At 48.5% G+C, this 12959-nt stretch overlaps 1 protein-coding gene across 1 annotated transcript in view; it reads left to right on the top strand.

Moving 5' to 3' along the window:
• Positions 1 to 12959, top strand: part of LOC147693152 (mitogen-activated protein kinase 14A-like) — a 127782-nt gene that overhangs the window by 60859 nt on the left and 53964 nt on the right. Inside the window, exon 4 of the mRNA XM_086939396.1 lies at positions 1900 to 2011. Within this exon, the coding sequence (XP_086795522.1) occupies positions 1900 to 2011 (112 nt within the window). The remainder of the gene's footprint in view (positions 1 to 1899; positions 2012 to 12959) is intronic.

Below are 12959 nucleotides of genomic sequence, written 5' to 3' on the forward strand. Positions count from 1 at the left end.
TTTACATATTTATTTACAATTTCATAAAACAATTATGGTCATAAACGGCGCAAGGACCTTGTTCTGAAGTAGACCCGCAGCCGAGGCCCCAAATAACCCAAGAGCACCAGGGTCGAAACGTCGACGCTTTTCAACTTGTGTGCCTGTACCTATATTGTCCCACCCCTTTCCCCCTCCAAATTGTGTGGACAGGCATATATAATAGCGGAAGGTTTCCCGCTCTGTTCTTTGTAAATATTAGAATTGTACATTATAAACGCTTTTCTTCCTTCTTCTAAACACTTGAGCACCCCTTTCCTTCTCACTGACTATACTTCATAGTCCTTGCGCCGTTTATGACCATAATTGTTTTATGAAATTGTAAATAAATATGTAAATTTTGGTAGTACAAGTATCTAGAGTGTGGTTACAATCCTTTTCTTTTTATTCATCAACCTTGGGTACTGCTTTCTCTTTGCATTCAATGTGTATAAAATCAGTGTTAAATTGAATATATCTAGGTAAAGTGAGTAAGCACTCGCTGTGTGTAGTTAAAGGAAGTGAGCACTCGCTGTGTGTATGTAGAGGGAGTGAGCACTAGCTGCGTGCAGGTAAAGTAAGTGAGTACTCACCGTGTGTAGGAAGAGGGAGTGAGCACTTGTGTAGGTAAAGGGAGTGAGCACACGCTGCGTGTAGTTAAAGGGAGTGAGCACTCGCTGTGTGTATGTAGAGGGAGTGAGCACTCGCTGCGTGCAGGTAAAGTAAGTGAGTACTCACCGTGTGTAGGAAGAGGGTGTGAGTTCTTGTGTTGGGTAAAGGGAGTGAGCACTCACTGGGTGTATGTCGAGGAAGGGAGCACTCGCTGTGTGTAGGAAGGGTCTTAGTGAGCACTCGCTGTGTGTAGGAAGAGGGAGTGAGCACTTGTGTAGGTAAAGGGAGTGAGCACTCGCTGTGTGTAGTTAGAGGGCGTGAGCACTCACTGTGTGTAGGAAGAGGGAGTGAGGACCAGCTGTGTGTAGGTAAAGGGAGTGAGCTCTAGCTGTAGGTACAGGGAGTGATCGCTAGCTGTGTTTAGGAAGAGGGAGTGAGCACTCACTGTGTATAGTAAGAGGGAGTGAGCAGGAGCTGTGTGAAGGAAGAGAAAGTGAGTACCAGCTGTGTGTGTGAAAAGGGAGTGAGCACTTGCTGTGTGTAGGAAGAAGGAGAGAGCACACGCTCTGTGTAGGTAGAGGGAGTGAGCACAAGCTGTGTGTAGGAAGATGGCGTGATCACTCGCTGTGTGTAGGAAGAGGGAGTGAGCACTTGCTGTGTGTAGGAAGAAGGAGAGAGCACACGCTGTGTGTAGGAAGATGGCGTGAGCACTCGCTGTGTGTAGGAAGAGGGAGTGATCACTTGTGTAGGTAAAGGGAGAGAGCACTCATTGTGTGTAGGTAGAGGGAGTGAGCACTCGCTGGGTGTAGGAAGAGGGAGTGAGTTCCAGTTGTTTGTAGATAGAGGCACACAGTTGTGTTGGTATGCTGGTAGTGGAGAGGTGTGGTGCAGCGGCCAGGGCAGCTGACTTTGGAGCACAGGCTCACGGTTCGATCCCCGGCTCCCGCTGCAGCTCAGATCAGCACCATGTGACTCTGGGCAATAGCTCACCTAACCCGTTTACTGCTGCGCAAATTCCGCGGGAGTGCGGGCGTTCCATTAGGTGGGCGGGGCTGCAACGGCCGTGTGCAGCACTAGGGAGGTAGTGCTCATGTCAGCCAATGGCTGACGCGAGTACGGAATAGGTTAATTTCCACAACGCCCCCAGCGCCTTGAGACCCGTAAGGGTGAGTAGTTTGCACTTTACAAATATGGATTTATTATTTATTTATTTGTGCGATGTACTCTGAATGTTTCTCCCCCTCACCCCTCCTCTTCTCTCGGTTGCAGTTATCTGGTGATGCCGTTCATGGCGCGCGACCTGGCGCAGGTGATGAAGGTGCAAAGACTCACTCACAGCGCAGTTGTCTACTTCCTGTTCCAGCTCCTGCGAGGACTGCAGGTGAGTTTACCAATCATGAATGCTGTGAACGCCCCTGTTGTGCGTGAAGCAGGGCGTGAACGCACGGCATAGGGATTTGCACCTGTGGGGGAGGAAGGGGGTGATTGCTCAAGACGTGCAACCAGTGTATAGCCACCTACAGCTCAAGGTTTTCGTCACGTGCTTCTGAGATCACAGATAGAGAACAGCCAATGGCTGATCCTACACCAGTTTGAGGATCACCCATTGAGCGTGACTCTCACACATCTGAACACTGTCTCCCTCGTAAACTGTCTCATAGTGTTTTACATTTTTATTGACTCTTGCATCTGTGTATCATCAAAACATTATGTTGAAAGACAACCCTAAAATGCCAAACCTACTTATCACTGTGCCTTGTACAGGGGATGTGCATGGAATTGGCTGTGGGGTCCCTTAGATTCCACTTCCGGTTCGTTTTTCAGTGTTGAGATTTACACTGAGAGTGTTTATGTAGAGGGAGGGGGGTGCAGTCCAACAGCAAGATGTGCTCTGAGCATCACAGACCACGCCCTCTCTGGATGAGGCGAGGAGCATTACCATCCAGGCCTTGTCCCACCAGGATGCTGATCACTTGAAAAACTCTCTTCTAAGTGAGAAGCCAGAAAAGCAAAAGGCTGCAACGTGAATCCGATTTTTAAATGTTTCTGACAGTGTTGCCTTGATTGGCCCGGGGTGTGTCCCCCAGGCTGTGGGAGCTCTGTGGCTCTGATAGATATTAAGGGGCCGAGTCTCCTGCTGAGGGAGGCAGCGCCGCCCGCGTTTATGATAAAAGATGCATAATTCATAAATGTATTTGACATTCACCTCAAATGATTAATACTGTTAGGTTACGGATGCTGTGTCCTGCTCAGGCCTGCGTAAAGTATGTGGAGTAACTTAAAAAACTCTGCTGCACTATGTGGAGTTCCGCAAGTGGCGGATTGCCTTACATAACGCCGTTCGCACACATTTTTAGCACCGGGTGTTTGTTCCGCGCTGTAAAATCAGTACGAATGGCTCATCGCAAGAGCACTGCTTCTCTCTGCCGCTCGAGTAGATATTGTACTCGAGTGGTAGTTTCCTCAACACGAATGGAAGGTTTCTCAGCGCAAGCGCTAGCAACTATCCTCGACTGCCCAAGTTGAGGAATGTCATCGGAGGTGGTTTGGATAAGATTGTCCTCGCTCGCGCTCACCAACTTACCATTGGCGAGCACGATCCAGGAAAAAGTTTTGATTTCGGAAATCCGCGCACTACGAAGAGCGCGGAGTGGGAAAATTCCACAAATTCCGCAAGCACAGCAGAATTTCATACCCAGGCCTATTCTTGCTTGACAGGAGTATGACCCACAGAAGTGCTCACTGCCTGTCAGGGCTGCTGGTGGGTGTCCAACAAATGCACCAAATCAGCATCTTTTATCATAAATGTGGGCGGTGTTGCCGCTGCGGTGAGAGGGCCGGTGTCCTGGGTTGTGGTCGTAAGACAGACCACCATCCCGTGACCATCTGGTCACAACGTTGCCTTTCTCGCCCCAACCATGCACCTCTTCTCAGACAAAGCAGTCTCCAGGCGCTTTGTCACAGAGGCGAGGTGCATGCGGTCAGTGTTTTACCAGCTGTTGTGTGTGTTTGACTGTGGCACCTGTGTGTGGAGGGCACCCGCCCCTCTGTACCTGGCGGTCCACCTGGTACCAGGTGCGTGCCAGTTTCCTCTTGATATTTAAAATCAAGATGCTGAGTGTGTAAGAGCCCCCCCGACCTCACCCCCCACAGGCCCTCGATCATCCCCCATCGCAAAGACAGCTGAGCGCTGAGGTACTGTGCCCACCGAAGGCCAGGCCTCTGTGCCCACCGAGGACCAGGACCCTGTGCCCACCGAGGACCGGGTCCCTCTGCCCACCGAAGACCGGGTCCTTCTGCCCACCGAAGACCGGGTCCCTCTGCCCACCGAGGGCCAGGCCTCTGTGCCCACTGAGGACCGGGTCCCTGTGCCCACCGAGGACTGGCTCCCTGTACCCACCGAGGGCTGGGTCCCTGTGCTCTCCGAGGGCTGGGTCCCTGTGCCCACCGGGGCTGGGTCCCTGTGCCCACCAAGGGCCGGCTCCCTGTGCCCACCGAGGGCTGGGTCCTGTGCCACCGAGGGTCCGGTCACTGTGCCCACCGGGGCTGGATCCCTGTGCCCACTGAGGACCGGGTCCCTGTGCCCACCGAGGGCCAGGACTCTGTGCCCACCGAGGGCTGGGTCCCTATGCCCACCGAGGGTCAGGTCCCTGTGCCCACCGAGGGTCGGGACCCTATGCCCACCGTGGGCCGGGTCCCTGTGCCCACCGAGGGTCGGGTCCCTATGCCCACCATGGGCCGGGTCCCTGTGCCCACCGAGGGCCGGGTCCCTGTGCCCACAGAGGGCTGGGACCCTGTGCCCACCGAGGGACGGGTCCCTTTGCCCACCGAGGGCCGGGACCCTGTGCCCACCGAGAGCTGGCTCCCTGTGCCATTGAGGGCTGGGTCCCTGTGCCCACCGAGGGCTGGGTCCCTGTGCCACTGAGGGCTGGATCCCTGTGCCACCGAGGGCTGGGTCCCTGTGCCACTGAGGGCTGGATCCCTGTGCCCACCGAGGGCTGGGTCCCTGTGCCACCGAGGGCTGGGTCCCTGTGCCCACCGAGGGCTGGCTCCCTGTGCCATTGAGGGCTGGGTCCCTGTGCCACCGAGGGCTGGGTCCCTGTGCCACTGAGGGCTGGATCCCTGTGCCACCGAGGGCTGGGTCCCTGTGCCACTGAGGGCTGGATCCCTGTGCCCACCGAGGGCTGGGTCCCTGTGCCACCGAGGGCTGGGTCCCTGTGCCCACCGAGGGCTGGGTCCCTGTGCCCACCGAGGGCTGGCTCCCTGTGCCATTGAGGGCTGGGTCCCTGTGCCACCGAGGGCTGGATCCCTGTGCCACCGAGGGCTCGGTCCCTGTGGCACTGAGGGCTGGATCCCTGTGCCCACCGAGGGATGGGTCCCTATGCCAACCGAGGGTCGGGTCCTTGTGCCCACCGAAGGCCGGGACCCTGTGCCCACCGAAGGACGGGTCCATATGCCCACCGAGGGACGGGTCCCTGTGTCCACCGAGGGCCCGGGACTGGGCGTGCAGACTGAATCCGTGTGAACTTTAAATGGTCCAGTACATGAAGGGAACAGTCCTAGAGAGCACGTGCTGCGCACACACACGGAGTGCACGTGTGCATGCATTGGTGCATTAGAAGGAATACCCAGGGTTCCTCAACGTTGCATACACCCGATGGCGCCCCCTCCTCCTGAGGGTCGCCCACTCTGGGGACCCCGTGACCCACCGTCGGCCGAGGATCTGCGGGAGTTAGCCCCTGGGGCCACGGCTGCCTCCGCTCCGTCCACGGCTGCCTTTGGGTGGGAGGGGCAGGGGGCACATGTCTGCACAGGCCCCGTGCGCGCTCCAGCCCTCCAGGGGGAGCGAAGGTGTGCCAGGAATGCAGGTGGCATCTCATACGAAGAGAGGCCCTCGGGCCCTGCTCACATACCACCGAGTCAGAGAGCCTGAAATGCCACCATGGAGTCTGCACACTGCGCCTTCCGGTTAAGGTGCGCTTTATATGCTCGTCTACTGCAAGGAACCTCTCATGGTAACTGTGCGCTTTATAAGCTCGTCAGCGTTAGTGCAAGGAACCTCTCATGGTAACTGAGCGCATTATAAGCTCGTCAGCGTTAGTGCAAGGAAACTCTCATGGTAACTGTGCGCTTTATAAGCTTGTCAGCGTTAGTGCGAGGACGCCTTAAGGTAACTGTGCGCTTTATAAGCTGGTCAGCGTTAGCGCGAGGACGCCTTAAGGTAACTGTGCGCTTTATAAGCTGGTCAGCGTTAGCGCGAGGACGCCTTAAGGTAACTGTGCGCTTTATATGCTCGTCTACTGCAAGGAACCTCTCATGGTAACTGTGCGCTTTATAAGCTCGTCAGCGTTAGTGCAAGGAACCTCTCATGGTAACTGAGCGCATTATAAGCTCGTCAGCGTTAGTGCAAGGAAACTCTCATGGTAACTGTGCGCTTTATAAGCTTGTCAGCGTTAGTGCGAGGACGCCTTAAGGTAACTGTGCGCTTTATAAGCTGGTCAGCGTTAGCGCGAGGACGCCTTAAGGTAACTGTGCGCTTTATAAGCTGGTCAGCGTTAGCGCGAGGACGCCTTAAGGTAACTGTGCGCTTTATAAGCTGGTCAGCGTTAGCGCGAGGACGCCTTAAGGTAACTGTGCGCTTTATAAGCTGGTCAGCGTTAGCGCGAGGACGCCTTAAGGTAACTGTGCGCTTTATAAGCTGGTCAGCGTTAGAGCGAGGACGCCTTAAGGTAACTGTGCGCTTTATAAGCTGGTCAGCGTTAGTGCGAGGACGCCTTAAGGTAACTGTGCGCTTTATAAGCTTGTCAGCGTTAGCGCGAGGACGCCTTAAGGTAACTGTGCGCTTTATAAGCTTGTCAGCGTTAGTGCGAGGACGCCTTAAGGTAACTGTGCGCTTTATAAGCTGGTCAGCGTTAGCGCGAGGACGCCTTAAGGTAACTGTGCGCTTTATAAGCTTGTCAGCGTTAGCGCGAGGACGCCTTAAGGTAACTGTGCGCTTTATAAGCTGGTCAGCGTTAGCGCGAGGACACCTTAAGGTAACTGTGCGCTTTATAAGCTGGTCAGCGTTAGTGCGAGGACGCCTTAAGGTAACTGTGCGCTTTATAAGCTTGTCAGCGTTAGCGCGAGGACGCCTTAAGGTAACTGTGCGCTTTATAAGCTTGTCAGCGTTAGCGCGAGGACGCCTTAAGGTAACTGTGCGCTTTATAAGCTGGTCAGCGTTAGCGCGAGGACGCCTTAAGGTAACTGTGCGCTTTATAAGCTTGTCAGCGTTAGCGCGAGGACGCCTTAAGGTAACTGTGCGCTTTATAAGCTTGTCAGCGTTAGCGCGAGGACGCCTTAAGGTAACTGTGCGCTTTATAAGCTCGTCGGCGTTAGCGCGAGGACACCTTAAGGTAACTGTGCGCTTTATAAGCTGGTCAGCGTTAGTGCGAGGACGCCTTAAGGTAACTGTGCGCTTTATAAGCTTGTCAGCGTTAGCGCGAGGACGCCTTAAGGTAACTGTGCGCTTTATAAGCTCGTCGGCGTTAGCGCGAGGACACCTTAAGGTAACTGTGCGCTTTATAAGCTGGTCAGCGTTAGCGCGAGGACGCCTTAAGGTAACTGTGCGCTTTATAAGCTTGTCAGCGTTAGCGCGAGGACGCCTTAAGGTAACTGTGCGCTTTATAAGCTTGTCAGCGTTAGCGCGAGGACGCCTTAAGGTAACTGTGCGCTTTATAAGCTGGTCAGCGTTAGCGCGAGGACGCCTTAAGGTAACTGTGCGCTTTATAAGCTCGTCGGCGTTAGCGCGAGGACACCTTAAGGTAACTGTGCGCTTTATAAGCTGGTCAGCGTTAGCGCGAGGACGCCTTAAGGTAACTGTGCGCTTTATAAGCTTGTCAGCGTTAGCGCGAGGACGCCTTAAGGTAACTGTGCGCTTTATAAGCTTGTCAGCGTTAGCGCGAGGACGCCTTAAGGTAACTGTGCGCTTTATAAGCTTGTCAGCGTTAGCGCGAGGACGCCTTAAGGTAACTGTGCGCATTATAAGCTCGTCAGCGTTTGTGCGAGGACGCCTCGGCCTTAGGTAATTGTGTGCATTATAAGGTCATCAGTTTTACTTCCAGAACGCTAAATGGTAAGAGTGCTCACCAGCCTCAGAGCTTGGACACTCCCTGGTAACTGTACATCACACTATTCACCACCTCCAACACAACATCCTAGATACAATACATCACACCATCCACCACCCCCAACACAACACCGTAGATACAACACATCACACTATTCACCACCTCCAACACAACACCCTAGATACAACACATCACACCATCCACCACCCCCAACACAACACCCTAGATACAACACATCACACCATCCACCACCCCCAACACAACACCCTAGATACAACACATCACACCATTCACGGCCTCCAACACTACACCCTAGATAACACATCACACCATCCAGCACCTCAAAACACTGCACCCAAGATACAACACATCACACCATCCACCACCTCCAACACTACACCCTAGATAACACATCACACCATCCACCATCGCCAACACTACACCCTAGATAACACATCACACCATCCACCATCGCCAACATTACACCCTAGATACAATACATCACACTATTCACCACCTCCAACACAACACCCTAGATACAACACATCACACCATCCACCACCTCCAACACTACACCCTAGATAACACATCACACCATCCACCATCGCCAACACTACACCCTAGATAACACATCACACCATCCACCATCGCCAACATTACACCCTAGATACAATACATCACACTATTCACCACCTCCAACACAACACCCTAGATACAACACATCACACCATCCACCACCTCCAACACTACACCCTAGATAACACATCACACCATCCACCATCGCCAACACTACACCCTAGATAACACATCACACCATCCACCATCGCCAACATTACACCCTAGATACAATACATCACACTATTCACCACCTCCAACACAACACCCTAGATACAACACATCACACCATCCACCACCTTAAACACTACACCCAAGATACAACACATCACACCATCCACCACCTCCAACACTACACCCTAGATAACACATCACACCATCCACCATCGCCAACACTACACCCTAGATAACACATCACACCATCCACCATCGCCAACATTACACCCTAGATACAATACATCACACCATCCATCACCGCCAACACTACACCCTAGATAACACATCACACCATCCACCATCGCCAACACTACACCCTAGATAACACATCACACCATCCACCATCGCCAACATTACACCCTAGATACAATACATCACACAATCCACCATCGCCAACATTACACCCTAGATACAATACATCACACCATCCACCACCTCCAGCACAACACCCTAGATACAACACATCACACCATCCACCATCGCCAACACTACACCCTAGATAACACATCACACCATCCACCATCGCCAACATTACCCCCTAGATACAATACATCACACCATTTACCACCTGCAACACTACACCCTGGACACAACACATCACACCATCCACCACCTCCAACACGGATCACTGACATAATATAGAATGACAAAATATAGACTTACCAAAATATAGTCACCAAAATATAGAATGCCAAAATATCGAATTCCTATCTACAAACAGGTAAGTACAAAAATATCGAATCAAAAATATAGACTGTAAAAAATATAGTCAGTCAAAATATCGAATTTTTTAAATGTCTTAAAAGTAATTCAAAATTAACGAAATAATAAATATAATTAACTAAAACATACTTAAAAATACTCAAATAACCTTAAAATTAAGATATAATTAATTTAAGTTATTAATAAAAAATGTACAATATTTTACCGAAGGATAGCAGGAGGGTAACATTTAATATTACCACTCCAGTGAGTGCAACAGTAGGGAAAGCATTGGATAGGTAGGGGTAAAAAATACTATTCCCACTCAGTGAGTGCAACAGTAGGGAAAGCGTTGGATAGCGTAGGGGTAAAAAATACTATTCCCACTCCAGAGTGCAACAGTAGGGAAAGCGTTGGATAGCGTAGGGGTAAAAATTACTATTCCCACTCCAGAGAGTGCAACAGTAGGGAAAGTGTTAGATAGCGTAGGGGTAAAAAATACTATTCCCACTCCAGTGAGTGCAACAGTAGGGAAAGGGTTGGATAGCGTAAGGGTAAAAATTACTATTCCCACTCCAGAGAGTGCAGCAGTAGGGAAAGCGTTGGATAGCGGGAGGGTAAAAAATGCTATTCCCACTCCAGTGAGTGCAACAGTAGGGAAAGCCTTGGATAGGGTAGGGGTAAAAAATACTATTCCCACTCCAGAGAGTGCAACAGTAGGGAAAGCGTTGGATAGCGTAGGGGTAAAAATTACTATTCCCACTCCAGAGAGTGCAACAGTAGGGAAAGCGTTGGATAGCGTAGGGGTAAAAAATACTATTCCCACTCCAGAGTACAACAGTAGGGAAAGCGTTGGATAGCGTAGGGGTAAAAATTACTATTCCCACTCCAGAGAGTGCAACAGTAGGGAAAGCGTTAGATAGCGTAGGGGTAAAAAATACTATTCCCACTCCAGTGAGTGCAACAGTAGGGAAAGGGTTGGATAGCGTAAGGGTAAAAATTAGTATTCCCACTCCAGAGAGTGCAACAGTAGGGAAAGCGTTGAATAGCGGGAGGGTAAAAATTACTATTCCCACTCCAGAGATTGCAACAGTAGGGAAAGCTTTGGATAGCGTAGGGGTAAAAAATACTATTCCCACTCCAGAGAGTGCAACAGTAGGGAAAGCGTTGGATAGCGTAGGGGTAAGAATTACTATTCCCACTCTAGAGAGTGCAACAGTAGGGAAAGCGTTGGATATTGGAAGGGTAAAAATTACTATTTCCACTCCAGAGAGTACAACAGTAGGGAAAGCATTGGATAGCGTAGGGGTAAAAATTACTATTCCCACTCCAGAGAGTGCAACAGTAGGGAAAGCGTTGGATAGCGTAGGGGTAAAAAATACTATTCCCACTCCAGAGAGTGCAACAGTAGGGAAAGCGTTGGATAGCAAAGTGTGAAAATTACTATTCCCACTCCAGATAGTGCAATAGTAGGGAAAGCTTTGGATAGCGTAGGGGTAAAAAATACTATTCCCACTCCAGAGAGTGCAACAGTAGGGAAAGAGTTGGATAGCGGGAGGGTGAAAATTACTATTCCCACTCCAGTGAGTTTAACAGTAGGGAAAGTAATGATTTAATATATTATTAAAAATAAATTAAATATCAATACCAATAAAACATTAATTGAAATGAATAACCAATTTAATATTATGTATTAATTAATTAGAAATACAACTACATATTAGTTATTAAAAATTAATAACATATTCATAATTATTTAACAACTAATTAATTTTCAATAACAAAAACTAATTAATAATAAAAATTAATACCAATTAAAAGTTAACAGTAAATTAATTATCAATACACAAAAAGTATTTTTAATATGTAATTAATTACAATTACATTACTTCCCACCCTATTCCCCTATAAACCCACATCCCACAACAGAAAATACATTAATACAATTATCATAATTATAAAATATTTATTTAATACAAAATAATTACCAATCAATAAAAATTAATTGCCAATTAATAGAAATGAATTACCAATTAAAAATTAATTAACAATAAATTTAAAATCAATACCAATAAATGAAAAAAATTATTTACTTAATTATAATTAAATTACTTCCCACCCTATTCCCCTATAAACCCACAACCCGCTACAGAAAATACATTTAGAAAATTAACCTAATTAACAATTAATCAATTAATACAAATTAATTGGCAATTAATAAAAAATAATTACCAATTAAAAAATAACAATTAATTCAAAATGAATACCAATAAATAAATAAAAATATTTAATTAATTACAATTAAATTACTTCCCACCCTATTCCCCTATAAACCCACAACCCGCTACAGAATTAAATTACGCAAAAATTAAATAACATAAAATTCATTACTTAAAATACATTAAACATACATTACAAAAATTAATATACACTTTTCACACATATACTAACATACAAAACACTTTAAAAAATTGATATTATTAAAAAATCGATATATTTAATGCCTATATTGTATACTTCGATATTTTGACTTCTATATTTTGAAAATCGATATTACTTACCTTAAATTCGATATTTTTAACCACTATATTGTGTCCATTCGATATTTTGTCCATTCTATATTTTTACTTCGATATTATGTCCATTCTATATTTTGGAATCGATATTATGACTGTTTACCCTCCAACACTACACCCTCGATACAACACATCACACCATCCACCACCATCAACACAGCAACCTTGATACAACACATCACACCATCCACCACCTTAAACACTACACCCAAGATACAACACATCACACCATCCACAACCTCCAACACAACACCCTAGATACAACACATCACACCACCCACCACCTCCAACACTACACCTTAGATACAACACATCACACCATTTGCCACCTCAAACACTACACCCTAGATCAAACACATCACACCATCCACCATCGCCAACATTACACTCTAGATACAATACATCACACCATCCACCACCATCAACATAGCAACCTTGATACAACACAGCAAACCATCCACCACCATCAACACAGCACCCTTGATACAACACATCACACCATCCACCACCATCAACACAGCAGCCTTGATACAACACATCACACCATCCACCACCTCCAACACTACACCCTAGATACAACACATCACACCATTCACCACCTGCAACACTACACCCTGGACACAACACATCACACCCTCCACAACCTCCAACAATACACCCTAGATACAACACATCACACAATCCACCTCCTGCAACACAACACCCTAGATACAACACAGCACACCATCCACCACCTGCAACACAGCACCCTAGATACAACACATCACACCATCCACCACCTTCAATACGACACCCTAGATACAACACATCACGCCATCCACCACCCCCAAAACTACACCCTAGATACAACACATCACACCATCCACCACGATCAACACTTCCCCTAGACACAACACATCACACCATCCACCACCTCCAACACAACACCCTAGATACAACACATCACACCATCCACCACCATCAATACTACACCCTAGATACCAGACACCACAACATCCACAACCTCCAACACAACACCGTAGATACAACACATCCACAACCCCCTCCTGCAACACAACACCCTAGATACAACACAGCACACCATCCACCACCTGCAACACAGCACCCTAGATAC

This window comes from Lissotriton vulgaris, chromosome 9 (genome assembly GCF_964263255.1).
Source record: "Lissotriton vulgaris chromosome 9, aLisVul1.2, whole genome shotgun sequence".
NCBI classification, from domain to species: domain Eukaryota; kingdom Metazoa; phylum Chordata; class Amphibia; order Caudata; family Salamandridae; genus Lissotriton; species Lissotriton vulgaris.